Source organism: Rhineura floridana, chromosome 2, assembly GCF_030035675.1.
Source record: "Rhineura floridana isolate rRhiFlo1 chromosome 2, rRhiFlo1.hap2, whole genome shotgun sequence".
Classification (NCBI taxonomy): domain Eukaryota; kingdom Metazoa; phylum Chordata; class Lepidosauria; order Squamata; family Rhineuridae; genus Rhineura; species Rhineura floridana.
The window spans coordinates 78,628,921-78,651,901 of NC_084481.1; the positions used below are offsets into that span (position 1 = coordinate 78,628,921).

The following is a 22,981-nucleotide window of genomic DNA, read 5'->3' on the forward strand; positions in this document are numbered from 1 at the left end:
GGGCAGGGAGGGGAGGAGATTGGGTGGGTGGGCACTGGGCAGAACGGAAGCCCCTTTCCAAAAGGAAAAACATTGTGAACAGTATCATTGTTTTTCAGCGTTTCCCCCACCTTTTTATTCTACAGCAGGCACATGTAGCCTTCCACCCAAATTTAAACCAAAGCTCTCCTGGCCACATCCACACCAGGCCTTTATTTCACTTTGGACAGTCATGACTTCTCTCAAAGAATCCTGTGAAGTGTAGTTAGTGAAGGGTGATGTGAGTTGCTAGGAGACGCCTCACAGACCTTCAATCAGAGTGGCTAACTGTTAAACTGAAGCACTCTCAGTGGAACAGGAGTCTCCTCTCAACACCCTTCACAAACGACACTTCCCAGGATTCTCTGAGGGAAGCCATGACTGTCTCATGTGAAATCAAAGTCTGATGTGGGTGTGGCCCCCTGATTAGGCAAGCCAAGCAGCTGTGAGTCTGGCTTTTAGAACACTGACAGCTGGTTCTTACTGAGCATGCCTGCGTTATCATAGACTGCCAGCCAAAATTTCTTAAATTAATTAAAAATCAGCCAGGCATTTTTTTAACTTTTAAACTGCAGCAGATGAAGGTCAGAGTATGGGGCAACGTCAGTATTAGGATTACAGGTACTCTGTGAACATGGCTGATGTTTAATGAATTTCAACAGATTATGAGAACTCTGAGAGAAAAAAGTCCAAAAGGGGTCTGGGTTTCCCCCCCTCCTCTTTTTAGACTTTGAACTCTTGATTCTCTCTGACTGTTTTATGTATTGCCATGGAAATTGAGAGTGTTGTTAAGCAAGCGTTTCTGAGTTCAGGACTATAAGATTTGTATGGTTTTGTTTTGAAATGAGCTTATGGGAAGCATCAGAATGGCTTGGGGGGTATTTTCAATTTAACATTGCGGAATGTGAAAAATCCACGCTGGCTATAGTATACAGCCACTGTCGTGGCTATATAATAAGAGCCCATGTCTTTCACTGTGATCTTCAACATATATACTTCAAGTAAGTCATATCGGTTTCAGTATGACTTAAGTTCCCAGATATGTCTAGGAATGCATTCTTAGCTCAGGTTCCACAGAGCCCCCATGCCTGTGCATAAATCTAACTGATCTGGATGCCAACACCTGGTACTGTCTCAGATGCTGCTCCAAAGAGTGTCATGACATTCACAAGTAGCTTTTCAGGAAGCATAAGATAATTCAGTGGAAAGGGCGGGGTGCTGAAAAGTCCTAGTTCCTTTTCAGAAGCCCACATTGCATTCCTTGGGAGTCCAACAGATGATCTAGATATGTAGAAAAAACTGCTTAAAGAATAAATAAATTACTTTCTCTGGTTAGACAAAACATGGGCTTTAGCTGAGATGAAAATAGTGGAAATTGGATAGGGAAGTTTGGAGGAAGAGCTGTCAGACCTTAGCCAACATGGTATTAATTATGGTTTCTTTAATACTTGGAAAGATATAACAATTTTTCAAAACATTGTAAGTAAATTGTAAATTTTATTTTTAAAAAAACAAGTGAGAGCAAGTGGAGTGCTTATCTGATTAAAACTGAATTGTTCCAGTGATTTGTGCGATCTAATAACAGGCTAAGGTCAGACGGTGTTCCCTTGCCCCCTCATAAAGAATGGACACTGAAGGGAGGGAAATTTTAAATGTGTGTTGATTGTGAATCTTTAAAAATAAAAATAAATGGTTTTTGTGTTATATATTTAATATAAGTATATCATGTGCTGAACATAACATTAATGTAGTGGCTCTGCCTTTTGCCTAGTAAATAAAAAGGTCTTATAAATAAGTTTTATTCATTCATGAACAAAATGGGAGGGTATATTTTTTTCTGAGTGGTCTGCCCAGGGATGCTTTTATTTTCTTCTCCAGTCATTGGATATTCCTGACACTTTCTTGATTCTCATCTGTCGGGCAACCCGTTTTGCTTGCCTCATTGTCAAGGCTGCTGTTGTGGCTGCTGTTGTTGTTGAGGATGTCATTGCAATCTGTCTGTGCCATCAGATTAAACCTCTCTGCCACACAGTGTGCTGTGAGTCTAGCTTCAGGGTCATGGTCCCAGCATTCTGTGATAGTGTCACACAGGAAATGCATTCCCTGAAATCAACAAGGAACACGGGAAGTCAGCAATCTGAATCTAGGGGGAAAGAAACACACTGGGCATCAAAATAAGGAAGTTGTAGGGTTATGATGCTTCCTGGCATTCCTTAATTCTGTCTCACTGCAGTTATTGTCCACTTTACAGGGAATTGCAAAGTAATATGAAGAATATTCAACATACGTTATTGGCTCAGTAACATGATTTTCGGCCTTGTGTGAGATTTCCTTTTCCCTCATTAAGGGGCATCATATTCCATGTAGCTCCAAAAAAATGAACTGCGATTCACACTATTGTCCACATAAATATATTGATGATTTACTGGAAAAACTGAAAGTCATATATTGGTGATTTGTGAAGATACTTCCTGTGCAGCCAACACGGAAGCCAATCAGATGAGTGAAGCTGGTGGTGCTTCACCAGCCCAATATAACCGGTATTGGCTTGGGTGGTATTTACATGGAGCACAGCATGGCTGTAAATGAAATGGAAGGAGAAAGAAGAAAAATAACCCTTCTCCCAGGGCAATGGCTGACAGGAGGAGAGCAGTATTCGTGAGAGGGCTGTCATTGTATGAGGCTGTTCTTATTCAAATATACTTACTTCTGTTTATTACAAAATATGATTTCTGTTTTCAACTGTTGTTTTTTCCTACTTCTCAAATGGCAAAAACAAAGATACATATGCTTAGGAAGCAGAGAGTGTCACCAACCAGGTGTCTGTGGGAGTCCATGACACCTCTTAAGTCCTTCAATGGAACCCCAAGAAGAGGCCCTGGACTCTGAGCTTTCACTTAAAAATAAATAAGTCTCTAGCCCTCCTAGAAAGTTGTAAAGCAAAATGTGCAGGTACCTTTCTAAGCTTTTTCTGTGAAATGAGCCGGTCTGGTTGCTCCCACCTTTCAGTGTTTTTAGCCAATGAGTGAAGACAGACCTGTGATTTCAGTGAGTTGTTTGGACGCCAATCAACAGGCATCCCTGGAGTCCTAAAGAACTCCTGTTTTCAAAAAGTGCACTTTTCCTGCTTCTGTTTTATTTTCAAGTAGTCCTTGGATTCTCCATAGTTCGCCCTTTCGTTTTTCCTATCAACCATGATGTATCATTCCTGTGATGGGTTTGTCTGACATCAGGTACCTCCTAGAACAGGGCTCGCCACCATTTCTGGACCAGTGGGCACATTTTGAATTCTGAGAGTGCTGTGGAATGACGTTGATGAACCCCCTCCCCAAGTGGCAAATGTGTAATTTGAAAATTTTGCAAAGAAGCTTGGGCATGTCTCCCGCTGTGCAGAAGCTAATGTCCAGACAGTTTTAAGAATTCATTGTATATCCACAATACTCAGTTGTTATGCTGTAGGTTGCTTGGCTGCCGACAGATGGTGCTAGACTTATGACCTACAGCATGATGACAATTAGGGGAAGGAGGCAAAACAGAGGGGGAGAAACAGTTGCCTGAGATGGAGCAGGGGGCATTGGGAGCCTGCTATTATTATCTTCTGGATACTTACTTGGGTGTATGCTCCATTGAGCCAGGAAAGGCTTACTTCTGAGTAAACATATCCAATTGGTCTAGTAATCAGAGAAGAGAGAGGCTGTACAATCAAACCACCACCACCTCAGAGGACACGGGGCTCCTCAGCAACTGGTTTTGTTTTAACCTCCAGTGGGGACAGGCCAGGATCCAGCTGAGTGAGATTGTGTAAAATGACCAGGTTGTTGCTTTCAGCAACCACCTCCACCCTCAATCTATCCCACAAGTTCCAGAATCACCATGAGCCTTCCAAAATTTTCTCCAGGCTGATGATGCCAACTACTACACTGGTGGCAGCTACTTTGGGATGTTTGGCCTGCAGCAGCTCTGACCACATGTGGTTCACCACGGCACAGGGAGATAACAGGGCTTAACTTTTGCTCACTTTCTACGATGATATTGGGAGGGGGCGGGAACTTCCCTCCCAGAGGGAAAAAGACACAAATGCAGTGCTTTTGGAAAGGCTCCAGAGTCCCTCCTCCAACCTCTGTGCACCTCTCCCTGACCACGTCTTCCCCAGGGCTCAGTTGCAAAGTAGCTCCCTCTCACTCATCCTCCCCACACGGGGGAGATTTGATCTGTCCACTCATTACCCAAGCCCTAATGTCACCCATTTTGAAAGGGGGGGGGGATGGTAGAGGAAGAAAGAGAGGCAAGCAAAAGTGGAACCAGAAGTCTCTTCCCTGCCCCACCCCCACTCCTCACTCCTCTCCTTTGGCGACTGAAAAGAAAGCAAAGGGGGTGCATGGGTTGCCCAGAGTGAGAAGGAGAAGCTCTAGAGCAGCCTTTCCCAACCTGTGTGACTCCAGATGTTGGACCACAACTCCTATCAGCCTCGGCCAGCATTGCCAATGGTCATGAAACATGGGAGTTGTGGTCCAACATCATCTGGAGGCACACTGTTTGGGAAAGGCTGCTCTAGAGAGTGAATATGGGTGGATTGTTGAGGGTTAGTGAAGAGAGCAGGAGCTCTACCATACATAAACACACAAAACCACTATTCAATCCTTAATCCTATTAAAAAATTGAATAGTAGAGTAAGTGTATGTGTGTTCCTGAGCGTTAGATAAAACTGTAAAAAAAATATTCATTCATATTTCCATTGTCAGTTTAATGTTTGCCTGGTTCTGATTAAGGATACAGTTTTCCATTTTTTTTTGTACTTACCTGATGGACCAGCCAGTTACTTGGAATCTCTGGACGCCCTCGACCATGCAGGACAATGTCTCTCATAATCTCCATGCAGGGTTGCTCCCGGACTTTTGATCCAAATGGTAGTTCATAATTCTTGACCTCTACAAGAAAGTAATGTTGATGTAGGTCAGATATGCGAGCAATCTAGATGCATATTTACTGTGTGTCTTTTGGGGTGGTACTGTGGTGTCACCTAGCACAATCATAGGAAACAGATAATAAAATTACCTGTAGTGAAGATTAGCTATGAAATAAGGCTGGCAAGGAGTGCGGGGAAAAGACAACAAATAAACAGCTATGGACCAAAGCTGTAGTATCACAAAGGTGTGATGGACAGTCCACACACCTTTCAGCAGCCAAGTTGGAACCAGATGTATTAGTAGCTGCCCTTCCTTTTGAATGCAGCCTCTGACGTCAACCAGGTGGCTCAGATTCTGAGCAATTTCCAGTCTCAAAATCACTGCCCAAGCTTTTCCATCAGATCAGTTTCCAAGAGATCTTTGCTTTCTCTCAAAGGAATGCTGCATGTTCACAGTGTCTTGTGAAGAAGGTTGGTTGCCATGCATTAATTTAAGATACTTTGCTTTGAACTACAGCTCTCCCTGGTGAAGGGTTGTTCAGTGATAATTGCTTGGCAGACAGTTTGTGAACAGTGGGCATCTTTTGATTCAGGCTACATATTTTAAGATGAGTTTGTCAAGGTTTTAGTGTGTTTCAGAAAAGTTTGCTTCATTAAATATTGGCAGTGCAATATTGGTTGGTTGTTGCCTAGACAGTTTGTTTTAAAACCTGTAAGCTGTTTAATGTAGTAGTGCATGCACCCAAACCGAGTTTGCTATGTAGATGTGGAGGTATGTGTGCAAATGAGAGAGACTTTCCTGGTACTTAATCCCTTCCCTTGATGATGAGCCATGTGGGACACCGTAGAGGCTGCTAATTTTTACATTTGTTGATTCTGGGTTACTCATTTGTAGTAACTAAGGTCTGTATTACACTAGTGCTGTGTAGCATCTGCAGCACACAACACCCCACAGCCATCCTGCATAGATTTTGCATGCATTGCTCTTGTAGGCTACTCCACATATTAATATCTGGGATCATATCTAATGAGAGTTAAGAATAGGCATCAACCAAAAACACTTCAGAATAGTGAGGCAGGCTGGCAATTTCAAAGCCTGACTGTGTGAAGAATATAAAAATGTTTAAGCAAGAAATTATCCCTGTTAATGGATTTTTTGTTAAAATTGCTGATGAAATGCCAGCTCCTTTAGTGCCCACTGGCATTCCAAATGCTTCCCCAAAGCAGCTTGGTCTTTTCTTGTGCTTTAGCGTTGTCCCAAGTTAAGAAGCAGCCTCTTAGCAATGCCTATTTTAATATAATGAAATGATTCAGTTAGTTCCTAGCAGAAAGGCAGTACAATCTCTCTGGGAGTCGTATGAAGCTCCATCATAGTGAAACAGACCATTTATCTGTCTATCTCAGGATTACTGGGAAAAGGCCATAGCTCAGTTGGAGAGCATCTGCTTTGCATGCAGAAGGTCCCAGGTTCAATTTCCGGCATCTCCCAGTAGGGCTGGAAGAGAACCCTGTCTGAAATCCTGAACAGCCACTACCACTCAGTGTAAATAATATTGAGCTAGATCGGCCAATGGTCTAACTCAGTATAAAGCAACTTCCTATGTTCCTTGGCTATGGGCAGGATGGCCTTTTGAGTCCTTGAGTCAGGGCCTTTCCCAGCCTTACTACCCAAAAGCCATTTTTGCAGAAGTGCTCCTTCTATCTGGGAAATGTATTCTTCCAATAATGGCTAATCTGTGGTCCTTCAGATGTTGCTGAATTGTAGCTCCCATCAGCCCTGACCCATATGGCCGATGATCTAGGATTATGGGAGTTTTAGTTCTGCAACATCGGAGGGTTACAGATTAGCTGGCAATTTAGAACCCTGCATGACTGGTAGCTTGTTGTTGGAACAGTCTGGTTTGCTTCACGCAGTGGACCTGTAAAGCAGGACTTGAAAGGCAATAGATACTACTGATATATTCTTACCTCCTATAGCGTTGCACCTGGAAGCTATCTCCCATAAAACCAGAGCCATGGAATAAACATCCATTTGTTTGAAAGACTCCAGATCTTCAAGATTCACTCTGGATTCCAAAACTTCAGGAGCCATATATCTGGCAGTACCCACCTGACCATAAATTGAGTAGACATTAGAAGCTTTGTTACTTCCAGGTTAAAAAGAGACTGCAGTGCATGATAAAATCTTATGCAGATTGGACATTTTATATTTAAAGAGCTGTTCCATCCCTTTCTCTCCAGGATTTTGTCCAAGTATATGGTAGCCAAGAATGTTTTTAGCATACACTTGAAACAGAGAGTTTGATTGTGACAATTCGGATTTCTTTACAATTACCACTCTTCAATCAACTTAATGTTAATTTTGGGATGTGAGCCACAACTAAGTGCTTCTTTCCTTCTTTTTCCATTTGTGGTAACGCAGCCGAAGCTCTGCTCACAGCCGGAGTTCGATTCCAATGGAAGGAGGAAGTCGAATCTCCGGTAAAAGGGGTCGAGGTCCACTTAGCCTTCCATCCATCCGTGGTCGGTAAAATGAGTACCCGGCATATGCTGGGGGGTAAAGAAAGGCCGGGGAAGGACCTGGCAATCCCACCCCATATATACGGTCTGCCTAGTAAAACGTTGCAAGACGTCACCCTAAGAGTCGGCAACGACTCGCACTACAAGTGCAGGGACACCTTTACCTAGTTTTAACCAGAAGGTGCCTTGGGTGGCTGTGACTCTGAATGGAGGAAAGTGCTGCTTTAACGCACCAATGGGTAGTTTTCTGCTCAGATCATTCCTCTTCCTGCTATTTTTCAACCATGAGGGGAAATGTGAGTTTTGCAGGAGGGGAGGTCATCTTGAATGCAAAAAAGGGCTGGGGAAGCAAAAGTTAAGTAGCTCCAGTTTTTGATTAATAAATAAATGTCAAAGATAAGAGAGACATGGCTACATATCCCTTCTAGCACCTGAGCACGATATCTATGGGTAGAAACACAGTAACTGTTCTGCCGGTTCAAGAGGCATCTCCACCTCTCTCGTCTGAGAATGGGGGCACACAACACTAGTCAAGCCCCACGCCTTTTTACTGCAAAACCTGGTGAGATCAGCTGGAGTGCCTTTTTTTCTGCTTCAAAGTGATTTCACAACTGATCAGCAGATCAACCCGTTCCTCTTCCAGGTGTGGTTAATGGAAACGCTTTGCTGTAGGCGATTAGTGTGCTTACAGCCTGTATGTCATTGAGAAACACATTCAGCAACAAAGGTGATCCTGAGCTACTATTGTACCAACAAGCACAGGGATCTCTTCAATAATGGTTGCATATTTGCAAATGGAATATGCCAAACACTTGCAGTGAATGGATGGGGAAAAAGAAGGCCTTAAATTTTGGCTGTCGAGATTTAAAATATACTATATAAGAAAATAAGAAGATACCTGCTGGATCAGGCCAAAGGCCCATCTAGTCCAGCATCCTGTTCTCCCAGTGGCCAACTGGATGCCTGTGGGAAGCCTGCAAGCAAGACTGAGTGCAACAGTGTTCTTCCTACTTGTGACTTCCAGCAACAGGTATTCAGAGGCTTACTGGCTATGACAGTGGAGGGAGAATATAGCGTATAAGCCTCCTTATATGCTATATGAAGAAAGATGGAGTAAAAATTAATTGAATACAGAAATAAATAAGGTAGTGGTGTTGTCTTCTCAGAGCTTTTTCATCCTGCATGCTATCAGCTATTGAGGATTAGATCTGACATTCCAAAGAATTCTCCTTCACATGTAATTCATGTCAAAGGGGCCTCCATCCATAAAAGAGGCAGTAGACAGCACCTCTGGCACCACTGCAGATGTCACATGGTTCCTAACCCCTAAAATCCACATGTTGAACATGGATATCTGCACAGGGCAAGCTGTGAGTATCGAGCTCTACAGATGTAGCAGGTCTCCATGTCATGTGGAATTCCAGTCATGCAGGGTTCTAAATTGTAAGGAAACCTATATGGTTAGGCTTCCCTTGTGCAAATGTTCATGTTCAACACATGGTGGCTGGGAGCCGGGTGGAACTGGGCAGCCACATGTTTAGGGTTGTGCCAGTGACATAGTGTTGCTCTTTCTGTGCACAGAGCCCTCTTTCCATGGACGACATACGAAGGGGGCAAAGGCCTTTCTACTTTCCATCAAGCAGAATGGATTGCTCTGCTGGTTCTGTTCTACAGCACTCACCTGCCCGCTATTAGCAAGATCTTCCACAGTTAAGGATGGATCCAGCCTCAGAGCAATTCCAAAATCGCACAGCACACATTCCTGTTCATTCTTAATCAAGATGTTTGTGCTCTTGATATCCCGGTGGGCGATAGGGATCTTTGGACTGCCACAGGCACTGTAGTCGCTGTGCAAGTGAGCCACACCACTCACTAGAGAACCAGCCATCTTTTGCAAGTCCCTCCAGCTCAGAACATTCCTGGCCAAATAATCCTTGAGGTTTCCCTGACTGTAGTAGGCTGTAATGAGCCAGTATTCTTTCTGGAGCCCAGAGTGTCTCTGCTCTGCTGTGAGGAACTGAAGGATGCCGCCGTGCTTAAGATTGGCATCGTTGAAGATCTGGCTTTCATTTTTCCAGGAAGCATATTCCTCACAAGGGAAAATCTTCACTGCCACCGTCTCATATTGGCCCGAAGAGACATGCTTAAGTTTTGCTCTCCAGACTTCAGCAAACTGCCCTTTCCCGACTCTCTCATCTAGTTCAATAGGCAACAGTTCAGTGTTATGGTTGATGTTGTTGGCGCAGGCTGTGCTCATGGTGGAGTGGTGGTCTATCTTGACAGACAGCATCTCATCATAACTAGTGGCTCTGCTTGGTTCAGGCAGTGTGTGGCGCTGGGTTTGTTTCTGAGGCCATTCCTTGGATCTCCTGCTCTGTCTATGGGTTCGACAGAGGTAGAATGTCGCTGTTACCATGATGGCAACTAGCAGTGGGGGCAACAGGCTGATGGCTGCCACAGGAATTATTTCTTTGCTTTGTAACATAGAATATCCTATGGTGAAAGGAGAGCAAAAAATAATGTGCAGCAAGAACATTCCTGCATCTGCTGATTAGTTAACAAGAACGCCTGTTCTTAATGATGAATGCACAATACTAATAACATGTGAGGAAGGACCATAGCCTAGTGGTAGACCATCAACCTTGCATGCAGAAGGTCCCAAGTTCAGTCCCTGATGTCTCCAGGTAAGGCTGGGAAAAAACCCTGCCTGAAACCCTGGGGAGCAGCTGCCAATCAGTGCAGGCAATACTAAGCTAGATGTACCTTCTGTATCCAGCGTCCAAGTCGGCTGACCCACTTTCCAAGCTTTGCACCATGGCTTTGCTAGGTTGTATGTTTTCCTTAATATATAGTGTGATTTGTTTATTTTTGGTCATGCATTCCAATATGTGGTAATGGTTTACTTATTATTTATTTAGTATTACATCAACATCCCACCTTTCCTCCAAGGAGTTCAAGGTGGCGTGTATGGTTCTTTCTCTCTCCATTTTGTTTTCACAACAATCCTGTGAGGTAGGTTAAGCTGAGACACAGTGCCTTGCCCAAGGTCGCCCAGTAAGCTTCATGGCTGGATGGGGATTTTAACCGTGGTCTCCCAGATCCTCATCCAGCACTCTAACCACTATGCCACTCTGACTCTAAGGTTTGGGGCCTTATCAAGCAGTAAGGCTTTTTCACATTAACCAGTCGTCTGCATTAGAATTCTGTGGCAGCTAGCACTGAGTGGGGAATATATTTCCCTGAGCTATGGAGTTTCATAACTTGAATAGTCTTTAAGAAACAGCTTATGTTCCCTGGTTTTTCTCCACTGTTTTCAGTTTTTATGGTTATGATTTTAGGTTTCCATTTTAAGTGTTGTTTATGTGTTGAAAGACTTGTATTTTCAGTTACCTGAAGTATTTCTGATAGTCAGTTTAACAACAAGAGATCTTCTAAGGGATCATTTCCCTCTTCCCCAGAGTGTTCTTCCCCAAAACCCCTTTTTCTCCATAGCATCAGGAAAACTGCCACCCTGGGAATGGGGCACTGCTACCAACCTCTCCAGGTCAGCCACCTCCTCAAGGGAAAGAGCTTCTTCCCTGAGGGCCAGGCATTCATTGCACCAAAAAAACCCCATGACTTCTGTCCAAGATAGTCGTGTAGGTGATATTCTGTACAGAATATAATGGTTAGCCCCCAAATCTCTGCTGGCTTTCTACCTGTATATCTTCTGTTATTGTTGTTATTGATCGAGTTAGTTTAGTTGGGAGCTTGGAAGGTCAAAAAAGAAGGGGCAGAATAGTCTGCCAAGTTTTCCTTGCCTTGCTTCCAAACTTGCTCAGCTGCACTAATATTGCATGTTAGAGATGGGGCTGAGACTAGATTTCCAGGTAAATATTTCCCATGCAAACGGCTCCTTAGGTCACAGTAGTAAAGGTCAATCTAGTAACACTGCCCTCTCAAACCCCCTCCCAGCCCAAATCCAGTACTCCACTACATGCAGAAGCATTGCACTCCATTGCTTTGCATGGAAATGTGTTGCGCTTTTACATGTTTACAGATTCCCTCAAAAACATTTTTTTCACGTAAAATTAGTCCTGAGTTAGAAAGAACATAAACCTCTGTCTTTGCTGCTACAATTTTGTTTTGGTCACTCTAAATCCTTTCAATATGCTCTAGTTCCCTAAAGGAGGCAGGAAGTAATAACAAAACACTGCAGGAATGCATGGAGGAATAGGTCTTCACTCCATAGCAAATCAGTAACATAAGGTAGAGCAGCAGCACCCAGAGAATACTACCTAGACCGCCACAGTCATATCTATTGCTGCACTTTAGCAATCTTTTAAGAAACAGGCAAACTTATTTTTGTTGGGACGACCAGATCTCATTAATTTATGGGACGAGGTCCAGCCGACGAAGGTGGGACGGATTTTTAACAGCAAGCTCTATCTGATAAAGCGAACGTTCACCTTATCTTCTAAGAGAGAACGCACTAACAGGCAAGCACCCTTCTTTCTATATTTTTCTTTTACTTGACTTAAATTGTTGCTGTTTAAAAGAGATTTGCCAGATTGATCAGTTTTTGACATCTCACTGGGGAGCCGTAACTTCTCTCTGCTACGCACTAATTAATAGCTTATCTCTGTTTTTGTTGCAAAAAGCTGTCCTGGATTTGCATTCTAAAGATACACACAGAAGAGGGATTTCTATTCCAGATTTTTATTTTGAAAAATATTATACTGTTTTGAGACTACTCTCTTTTTGGTCTATTTTATTTTGACGAATCTGTTTCTTGACGATTGCCATTAATTGTTTCGATCCTGGGAACTGCATTTTGTTTACTTAACTATTGGAGAGATAAGGCTGTCTGCTCTGTTTATACTGTGATGTCACCAAGTTTGGAGTATTAACCCAATTGTTGCTGAAATAAGAAGTGGTTTTCCTATATTTTTCTTTTAAAATGGCAATTAAGAAAGTGGCTGAAAATCTGGAAATAACTATGTTTCAGAAAATAATGGATGAGATTGAGATAATGAAAATTGAATTGAGTAAAATGAAGCAGGAGATTAAAGATATAAGGGTCCCTGTGAGAGAGGTGACCCTGGAAGGGGTCCCTGTGAGAGAGGAGACCCCAGAGATTGGAACAGGGGTCCCTGTGAGAGAGGTGACCCTGGAGACTGGAATAGGGGTCCCTGTGAGAGAGGAGATCCCGGAGATTGGAACCAACGTGGAACAGGAACAAGATTTGGAGTCTATGGACTTTAGAAATAAAATCTATTGTTTGGAACTCAATGTTATCTCTGAAGAAATGAATGAAGATTCTAGAGATAAAGTTATCAATGGCATGGATAATCTTCTGGACTGGAATGATGTGATGGAGTCCAATATAGAGAAAATCTATGGAATTAACTGCAGCCATGTGACAATGGAAAAACTTTTAAGAGATGACCCAGTGTATTTTGAAAAAAAGAACAGAGATATGATTTTACAGCAGTATTTCAGCAACCTATTCAGAATGGATGGCAAGAAAATATTTGGGATAGAGGTAATCCCCATCAGACTCTTACTATATGACTATGGCTTTGACAGCAAGATTATTATGGAATACTGATAATGGAAGATTGGATATTGAAATTACTGGACTTAACAAGACTACTGAAGATGGAAGATGGAAAATGGAACTAATAGAGATAATAGAACAATGGCTACTGAAATTATTGAACCTAACAGATTCTGATGTGATGGATTAATTGAAATGTTTATTTTGACTATGGTTATGACAATAAGATTATCATAATTAGTAATGAGATGGATTAATCGATATGCTTATCTGGAAAAAAAAATTGATAGATATATTTCTTAAAGAATTGAAACCTCTCTTTGACTTTTTGTGGAAAGAATAAAGTAATGTTTATGAGATTTGATGATTAAGTAAGATAACTACTGGAGGAAAGTGATTTTATAATATGACTTAAGAGACAGGATTGTTATATATTATAGACTTATAACTGATTTGATCTTTGACAAATGGGAAGTCAATATTTTACTCTTTATTTTTTATTTTTGTTTTTTTTTTTCTTTTTTTCTTTTTGTTTAACTATTTTTGATTTTGTTTTTTGTCTTTGAATGTTTTATGATTTTGTCTTGTATGTTTTATGAAAATCTGAATAAAAATTATTGAAAAAAAAAAAAAAAAGAAACAGGCAAACTTCCTCAACTTTTACTGTTTGGTAAGTTGGTTGTCTGTATTCAGACCTTGTCAGGAAATCTGATCCGGGAAGGAGCCAAAGCTCATCAGTAAAGTATGTGCCTGAGGCCTTTGAGATATGCTACTATACCGACATCAGATCAACAGTCTGATTCATTATAAAGCACCTTCATATGCACTAAAGATGACTGAACCAAATCTTTTTGCTGACTAAAATTAGCAATCTTTACAAAAACTCAGCTCCTACATCAAACACATGGAAACCCAAGAGAACAAGGATGGAAAATGCTGGTAACTCCTTTGCTCTAGGCCTGTTATTCATTATTGGATTATTCTAAGGAAAGAAAAGTGCTCCGTCCGAGTGTGCTGTTAGAGTGGCCCAGAGGGTCCAAGCTCCAAAGGCTCATCCACATGGCGATTTAGTGTGTGTGTGGTGCTACTTGCATCCCTTTGTAATATGCATGGTTCACATGATGTTGCAGGCAAGCAGAAGCTATAACGCAATATTCCCCTTTAAATCTGTATCAACCCAATCCAATTATAATGCGAAAAGGAAAAACCATCTCAAGCTTTGCTGCGCTTCATGGCTGTGTGGGGATTCGAATCCTGGTCTCCCAGGTCACAGTCCAACACCTTAACCACTATACCACACTGAACCACACTAACAACTATGATTTTTTGCACCTCTGATTGGCTGATGCTGCCGAGACTAAAGGAGCTATAGGAGCCTCTTTGCTACCATCTGCTGGTTGTAATGTTAATCTCCTCCCACCATTAACTGGAATATTTCCGATGCAACTAAATTAACTGCTGAGTGTAAGTTGCAATATTTTTGCATCTCCATGAAACACACAATGGACCCCACTCTACTGACTGCAACCTTGCATTAACCATGAGTAAGGCCCTAAGACTTCCATAGGTACATCTAGACCTTGGGAGGAGGTGAATAGTTCTGAATGCGGAGATAATTTTGTGAGTTTGGTCTATCTTACCACTCTCTTGTTAATGCTGCTATTGATAGTTAATATGAATAAATACTGTTATTTAACCATATACCAAGATTATTATACATATGTCCAAACTGGGGTCCCAGGTTTTCCTGGATGGAGGCTTGAGGTGGAACCAAATACAAAAGAAAAAGTATCCATCTTCTACCTATGCTTTGGTACATATGTACATATTTGTGCCCTGAGTCCTTTAAATACTTAGCAATGCCCCTGAGTCTATCCTTTTAAAGGGCTGCAGCTCAGTGGTAGAGGAATCTGTTTTGCATGCAGAAGATCCCAGGTTCACTGCCTGGTATGTCTAGGCAGGGATGGCAGACTCCCTGCCTGAAATCCTGGAGAGCTGCTGCCAGTCAGTGTAGACAACACTGAGCTTAGATGGACCAATGGTCTGGCTCAGTATAAGGCTACTTCCTATGTTCCTATGAAGTTTGTTTATTTACATAATTTATATCACACACCTTCAACATAAATGTATGTTCCTAGGACAGGTAACGTAGTAGTAAGAAATAAAAGTACAACTTTTAAAAACAAAAAACTAATGAAGCTTACAAACTAACACATTGAACTAAAATGGCAACGGTTCATTCAAATAAACAGTAAAAATTTAAAGTGCTCTAAATAAAAAAAAGAGAGCTAATAGTTCTTCGAAGTCAGGAAAACAAATGTTTTTGCCTGGCTGCCGGATGAGAGTAATGAGGGTGCAATGTGGGCCTGCTTAGGGGAGAAGGGATCTCAAAACTGAGGAGCCACTGTTTAAAAGGCTCTATTTCCGGTCACCACCCGCTACACTTCAAATGGCAGGAGCAACTTGAGGAAGGCCTCAGACAATGATGGACAGATTGATATGGGAGATGGTGACCTGTCAGGCAATAGGTGCTAAACTGTGTGGCTTTAAGGGTTAATACTGGCCTTTTCAGTTGAACTTGGAATCTTACTGGAAGCCAGTGGAGTTGTTTTCAATGCAGGCAAGATATGATCTCCCTTTCCACTGCAAAGAGATAGGTGTCGTTCCCCACTGCTACTCTTGAAATTTAAATAAGAATGTTGAGAGGATTCTTGGCCAAGTATAATACTGAAGGAGAGAAGTTCAAGAACCATCCCCTAAGCAAAAGACTTTGCTGTATGACCTCAGTGGGTGCAGTCTACAATTCAGATACTAGAAAAAGAAACTCGAAGCACACGGTTGTTTTACTTGGCAGTTCGCAAAAAATAAAAATAAAAAATCTGCCACAGCTAACTTTTGCTAAGCTGTGAATGTTTCTAAAATAGGCACTGAGTTCAAACCACAGGATCAACCTCAAATGATATAATTTAAGTTTGTTTTGGAAAGCGCGAGGCCTGGCTATCTCCTGCTTCTCTAATGGGTTTACCTGATGGGTATGACTGCATCGCAGAAGGCTGTGAAATCCAACTGAAAGCAGAATGTTTTCAGAGGATTTTCCAGGACTTCTCTTATGTGTGAGCCCTTAAGTAATGACTGTGTACATAACTCCCATCAGCTGCTTAAGTATGCTGCCCCCTGGGTTGCAAAGTCATCAGCTTGTAGCAATGATCATTAAGTGAGCCTGAAGCATTGTCAGTCAGGCATTTGTTTTCTATGAAAACAAATGCTGAAATGTAAAGAAAAGGAAAACCATCGCCTCATATTTCTCTGTGCCTCCCACTGCTGTCTCTATCAGAAATAAATTGGTTCTGCAAAAAATCAAGGTCAGATGGCACAAGAAATGTGTGGGCATCTAAATATTTCACAATGGATATCTTTTGAATCTAGGAATATATTATCTTACTATGTATATTGTCAATATAATTCAGCCTTGTTCACCTTCCCATGATCATGGTCTGCTCTCAAAAGAGTGTAGGAGGGGAACTGGCACATGTTTATTATGATGGGTTACTTCCCGAATACCAAAGATGATTGTACTGCTGCTTTAAATGTTCCAGGGAAGCAGAGAGAATGTGAGTGACTTTGAGTACTACTAAATCTAGAGAGCCTGAAGCAACACTTCATACACACCATATCTATCAGCATTTATTTTTGTTGCAGTTTCTCCACTGTCCATTTGACCTTTGATTCTTGGCTGGCATGAAATGTGATAATGACCAGCAGTGTAACTTACTGATAACTGAAGTTGAGGACTGTCCTCACACAATACTTACAAAAGCCGGGAGTGGTCAAGATGGACTGGTGCATGCTCTTAGTACTCTTTATCTGTCAGACAGTTCTTTTTTTAAAAAATATTACTTGGTCTCTGTTGAAAAGAAAATACTGGGCCAGATGGACAATGGCTTTACCCAGGAAGTTGAATGTTCACATAGTCCCTGTTAAGAAAACAGTCCCTGGCCGTGTGTGCACATCGTGTTAAGCCAAACCATGGCTAAGTGTGAACATGCCAATATGTGAGTGTTCACAGTATAAATTGCATCTGCTTCACTCTACCTCTGGTTCTTCTGCTGCCTTGCTGCTGTAAGCTAAGCTATTGTTTGGCTTAACGCTATGTCCAAACACAGCCTTGTGGTTTCTGCCCCAGACAAACCCCGAGCACAGTTTGGACATAAAGTTAAGTCAACTATTGCTTAGCTCCAAGAAGCTTGGCAGCAGGAGGCCTGAGGGAGGAGTGAAGTGGCTGTGATTTTATTATTATTATTATTATGGGTACTTGAATGCTTCACGCTTAGCTGTGATTTGGCTTAGCATTATGTGCAAACCAGGCCAAGGTGAACTGGAACAACTATTTGCAGTGACAGCAGCTATAGAATGCCAAGTTTCTCCATGTTCAACTGGAATTTTTAGCTCTCTTGCTCCCAAATGTGGTTTGCTGTTTTGGTTGATGTTTGCCTTGTTCTTCTGTGCAATTAAGATGCAACAATTCTAACCTTGATTTTATCTGTAATATGACATCAAAGATATTTGCATTAAAATAGTATTTCAATCATGCCGGTAGAATTTTCTGAAGCATCACTTATAATTCAGCAGTTATAGATTCTGAAGCTGACAACGTGACTAATGGGGCAATTTTATTTTTAAAGCAGATGATGTTGATATTACACAGGAGATCAGATTCGGTAGGCTTGAGTTTCACTTTCACTACTGAAGCTCAAAATCCACTTCAAACTTTAACGTAGTTTGGTCTAAACTGAGCAGACCCTCAATGAGGGTTGGGAAGAGACAACTCACTGCTGCATTTTTTGTCTTCCCACATATGACCCATCCTGGTGTTTTATTGTTTTTATGGATTTGCCTGACAGACAAACTTTAAGTGGAATGTTTGGGAGGTGGGGAGTTGTGGTTGTGCCATCTCTGTTTTTAGACAGTATAACAGGAAACAGATCCCATTCCTTGAAAACTAATATCTGATAAGGTCAACACTGAAAGCTATGGCTTCGCTCGCAGGTCTAAGGAGGATGAACAAATTACAAATAATATTTATTTGAACATATGTATTTAGAGTCAAACCATCAATCCACCATGGGTAGCCAATGTGGTACTTTCCAAACATTGTTGGGCTAGAACTCCCATCTTCCCTGGCCATCAGCTGTGCTGGCTGGGGCTGATGGGAATTGGAGTCTAATAATGTATAGAGGGTACCATATTGGCTACACTGGTTTACTTTAACGGTCAGCTCTCAAAAAGGTCTCAGGCAGAGATCTTTCTCTCCCTTGCAACTTAGGCTACTTCTGCACTGGACCTTCACTGTAGAATAGTTACTTTGTTCACTCACTTTTTATTGGCAATCTGCATAACATTATGAACACAACATCCTCCTCTCATGTTTTGCCTGTTCGGTTTCCTTTATTTTTCACTTCCAGAGCTCAGAAAGTCTGACTTTACAAAATTCAGTGGAATAGCTGCACAATTTCCCCAGGTGTAAATGCTACTATTCTGGCTGATTAGATTGCTCAGTCTAGCTATTTCCTTGGTTGTGCTCTAGCCATTTCCTTCTCTATGAACTACCCCACCTCTCTAGGAATCAACTATAACTTTAACCCTTCCTTTCCCAAACAACATTGCCTTTATATCATTCCCCCCTCCATTGCAGTGAGGGGAATAATGTTTGGGAATGCATGGGGGAGGAAGTATTACACACTGACAGAGAGAGGTCCCAATAAAATCACCACCTCCAACAGTTGGAGGTGGTTAAAGGAGGACTGCTCTTGTCTATAGAGAGTTAGAAGCATGGAAGCAGAGTTCTGTTCCACTTCCAACTTAAAGCAGAACAGCAATTGTTGCATGGTGCTAAATTGTCCCTCTAGAACAGCTGTGTATATATCCTTTTCACTGGAGACACTAGAAATTAAACCTGGGTCTTTCTTAGGAGAACTTGAAGATCTTTGTGAAATAAATAGGTAAAGGGAGGGAGCAATATTAAAAGCCAATCATATTTACCTGTGAAACATATTACTAGATATCCACGTTCACTATTCACCCAAACAGATGGGTGTGTGTGTGTGTATAGGAGAGTATAAGTTCTTCTAGCAGGGTACATGTATGTTTGATGCATCTTGATGGACTGAAGGCTGAAAACTTTTAAATCATTCATATGCATGCCGCCAACCAGGAAGAATACTTACCATTAGTATGATTTTCAAATATAAGTTTGTCATTGCATTCCTGTTCATTCACACAGCCACAGATGTAAAATATGCCATCCTCATTATGCTGACGGACCATAATACAATGGGATGTGTTATACTTGGGAACCATGACATTTTCCACAGGGAGCTGTGGGTTGTGACAGAGAGTGCTCACTCGAATGCTCTCGTTGTCTTGCTTCCTGAAATGCACAGTTGATTTTTTAAAAAATAATTGTAAAGGCAGAATCCTGTAAGGCAACATTTATGTATTTGTCTGTAAACAGATAATAAATCAGTCTTGAACACAGATGACCAAAACTGGACACAGTGACTGCGTGCACACCATACATTTCCCCCAAAGAATCCTGGGACCTGTTGCTTGTTAAAGGTGCTAGGAACTGTAGCTCTGTGAGGTAAACTACAGATTCCAGGATTCTTTGGGGGAAGTCATGTGCTTTAAATGTATGGTGTGCACACAGTCACTGTGTCCAGTTTTGGTCATCTGTATTTAAGACTGATTTATTATCAGTCTTTATTATTGTTGTTTATTGACCCTTACTAAGTATAACATATATGTTTCCTTATACCCATATTATTGGTGCATTGGATTTCATTGTTGGTTTCTTTTATTGCCCATTAGCGGAATAATGGGCAACAGAATGGCTTATTGACCATTTTAGATGCTCCTCTTTACCCTGGCCTCTGACACCCTTTTTTGTGATTATAAGTTGTTTTAAACTGTTTTAAGGTTGTATTTTAAATTGTTGTAATTGGCCCTGGGACCTTGAGGTGAAGGGTGGGTAATAAGATGATGATGATGTCATTCAAGAGTTTTGGTCCATCCCCACAGCTTACCATATAGACACACAGATTTCCTCTGGCTTTTCACAATAGGAGCTCAAGTCACAGTTGCTGTAACACACATGATCTTCACAGACTGGGTAGGTATTATCACACCACTTGCAGACATTACTCTTCACATTCCGTCCTGCTTGGCCATTGCATGCTGTGAGTAAAAAGAAATCAAACAAAAGAGCTTCTTTGAATGGAATCACATAAGAGGGCTCTTTTGGCGGTGGCACACACTGAAAATACTCAGTTTCCTTGTAGGCCTTATTGAAAGGGCATTCATTTCATTCATTCTGTGTTTTTCCTTTACATATGCCGGTACTGTCATGGTAACATGCAAAGGTATGCTCATCAACATGTGCAGTAATAAGCTTTCTGGGTGCTTCTGAATACTCTTGCTTTAATAAATAGCCCACATATTTATAGCACACAATCAACATCTTCCCTCAAGGCTGCACTTCTGTTGCAGGAATATTACATTCTCTGAGTACTGGAAGGGCAATATATTGTAATGGGTATTGCTAAATTTTTTTTGAAAACAGGACTATCATTGTGGGTTGTCTTAAGGCAATACCTGCCAGTTTTGGACTTGACAGAGGGACTGTTAATAGTCCAGAATATTCAGGTGATGTGTTTTGATGGAAAGTAATTGTTAGACAATCTTTATGAATGGGGCGAAAGCAGACCTCCTTCCCCTTGGTGATGTAATCTAGATGTTGTGTGTGTAAAGATAATAGGAAATGTAGTTTGAGTCAGAGACTGAGAGCTAAGTGAGACAGACAGAGAGGTGTGTTCTGGGGCTCTGTAAGCCAACAGCATTTGGGGTTGGCAGTCTCTCTCTGGAGATCTGATGTGGACTTAGGCTGCCTTTTGTAGCATTTCAGCTATCTCTTCACCTATGTTCAGCCTGTATATTTGTAAATGAACTCAGAAATTACAAAACACCATAAGCCTCCACTGACCTCCTTTCAAAGGAAACTGAACCTGGTAAGTTCTACACCCTTGGAGCATTTTTCTTCTAAGATACATGGACCAAGAATAACAATATTGTATATATGATGCTGTGGCCTAAGGACTGCTCTGGGCCATTTCATGTGCTTATTGCTCTTCAGATTGCCTTTTAACATGAGCAGGAATAGGATCAAGCAAAGACGTCACTCTGACACCATTGGAGGCTTGCTGTAGCAACAACTTTGCAAGGCACTTTAGGGACAAAATCACTCAGATCTGGTCAGAGGTGAATGCCACAATTAAAGCAAGTCCAACAGAGGAGTTCAGAGCACTGTCTGTCTGTTCCATCTGTATTGGATCAGTTTTGATTATTGCGGACTGAGGATGTGGATAAACTGCTTGAAGAAGTGTGGCTGCCTTCCTGCCCCCTTGATCCTTGCCCATCTTGGCTTCTTAGAGCTAGCCGTAAGGGATTGACTGGGTGGGACCAGGAAGTGATTAATGCTTCACTGGAGGAGGAGGAGGAGAAGGAGCCATCTGATTTGAAGGAGATGGTGGTAGATTCCCTCCTTAAGAGGACCTCCCTGGACCCAGAAGTGTTGGAACAACTATCGCCCAGTGGCAACTATCCCCTTTTGGGTCAAGGTGCTTGAGAAGAAGGTAGCAGTCCAGCTTCAAGCATGCTTAGAGGAAACTGATTACTTGAATCTATTCCAGCAGCTTTTGATACTGTTGACCATAGTATCCTTCTGGAGTGTCTCAGGGAGGTAGGGATGGGGGCAGTGTGCTTCAGTGGTTCCGCTCATACCTCCAGAGCTGCTTCCAAAAAGTAATTATGGAAGGCTATTGTACAGCACCATGGGAACTGTCCTGTGGTGTTATGCAGGGACACCCAAGCTATTTAACATCTATATCAGCTTTTTCTAACCTTTGGGTCCCCAGATGTTGCTGGACTACAATTCCCATCATTCCTGGCCATTGGTCATGCTGGCTGGGGCTGATGGGAGTTGTAGTTCAACAACGTTGAGGACCCAAAGGTTGGGAAAGGCTGATCTATATGAAGCCACTGGGAGCTGTCATAAGGAGATTTGGTGCCATCAATATGCAGATGACACCCAGCTCTATTCCATCTGAACCAGGAGAGGCAGCTGAGGTGTTGAACTGGTGTTGGAAGCAGTGATAGGCTGGATGTGGGCCAATAAACTGAGGCTTAATCCTGGAAAGACAGAGGTGTTATATGTCCAGAGTCCTCATGTCTGGGAGGTGGGGAGGCAGCCTGTCTAGGATGGGGATTGCTTTTCCTTGGAAGGAGTAGCTTGGAGGTATTCCTGGATACAACATTGTCACTGGAGACTCAGGTGGCCTCAGGACTACCTTTTTCCAGCTCTGAATGGTTCACCAGCTTTGGCTCCTTTTGGGTAGTGATGATTTAGCCACATTACTCCATTCACTGGTAACTTCCATATTAGATTATTGCAATGCACTCTACATGGGGCCGCCCTTGAAGACGACTCAGAAACTTCAACTGATTCAAAATGCAGCAACCAGATTACTGGCTGGGGTTTCCTTTAGAACTTGTATAACCCCTGTTTTAAAGCACCTGCATTGGTTGCCAGTTTGTTTCCGGGCTCAATTCAAGGTGCTCCCATTAGCATTTAAAGCCCTAAATGACAAGTCCCAAATATCTGAAGGACCGCATCCTTCCCTACAGACCCTCTTGGGTGTTGAGATCAGCAGATCCCTTTTAGTAGTTTTGCCACCTTCAGAAGCTTGGCGGGTGGCAGCCCAGGAGAGGGTATTCTTTGTAGTAGCCCCTAAGTTGTGTTACTCTCTCCCCACCAAGGGGCAGCTGGCAACTTCACTGTACAGTTTTTGGCGAATGTTGAAGATGCACCTCTTTACCCTGGCTTTTGACACCTGAGAGAGATATTTTTAGGACCCACCCTATTTTTTGTGTGATGTGATTGTTGT

General features: G+C 42.1%; 1 protein-coding gene across 4 annotated transcripts in view; it reads right to left on the minus strand.

Annotated features, from left to right (window-relative positions):
* Window positions 1–1,495: 1,495 nt before the first annotated feature.
* LOC133376598 (TGF-beta receptor type-2-like) overlaps window positions 1,496–22,981 on the minus strand; it is a 51,858-nt gene continuing 30,372 nt past the window's right edge. Inside the window, exons 2-8 of one of the 4 annotated variants that reach the window (XM_061609022.1) lie at window positions 20,066–20,216; window positions 19,208–19,410; window positions 9,126–9,937; window positions 6,893–7,034; window positions 4,819–4,946; window positions 3,629–3,689; window positions 2,010–2,121 (exon numbers count right to left, since the gene is read on the minus strand). In XM_061609022.1, the coding sequence (XP_061465006.1) occupies window positions 2,102–2,121; window positions 3,629–3,689; window positions 4,819–4,946; window positions 6,893–7,034; window positions 9,126–9,937; window positions 19,208–19,410; window positions 20,066–20,216 (1,517 nt within the window). In that variant the 3' untranslated portion in view covers window positions 2,010–2,101. Of the gene's footprint in view, window positions 2,162–3,628; window positions 3,690–4,818; window positions 4,947–6,892; window positions 7,035–9,125; window positions 9,938–19,207; window positions 19,411–20,065; window positions 20,217–22,981 lie in introns of all 4 variants that reach the window. The other 3 variants (XM_061609023.1, XM_061609021.1, XM_061609025.1) reach the window with 3 other exon arrangements.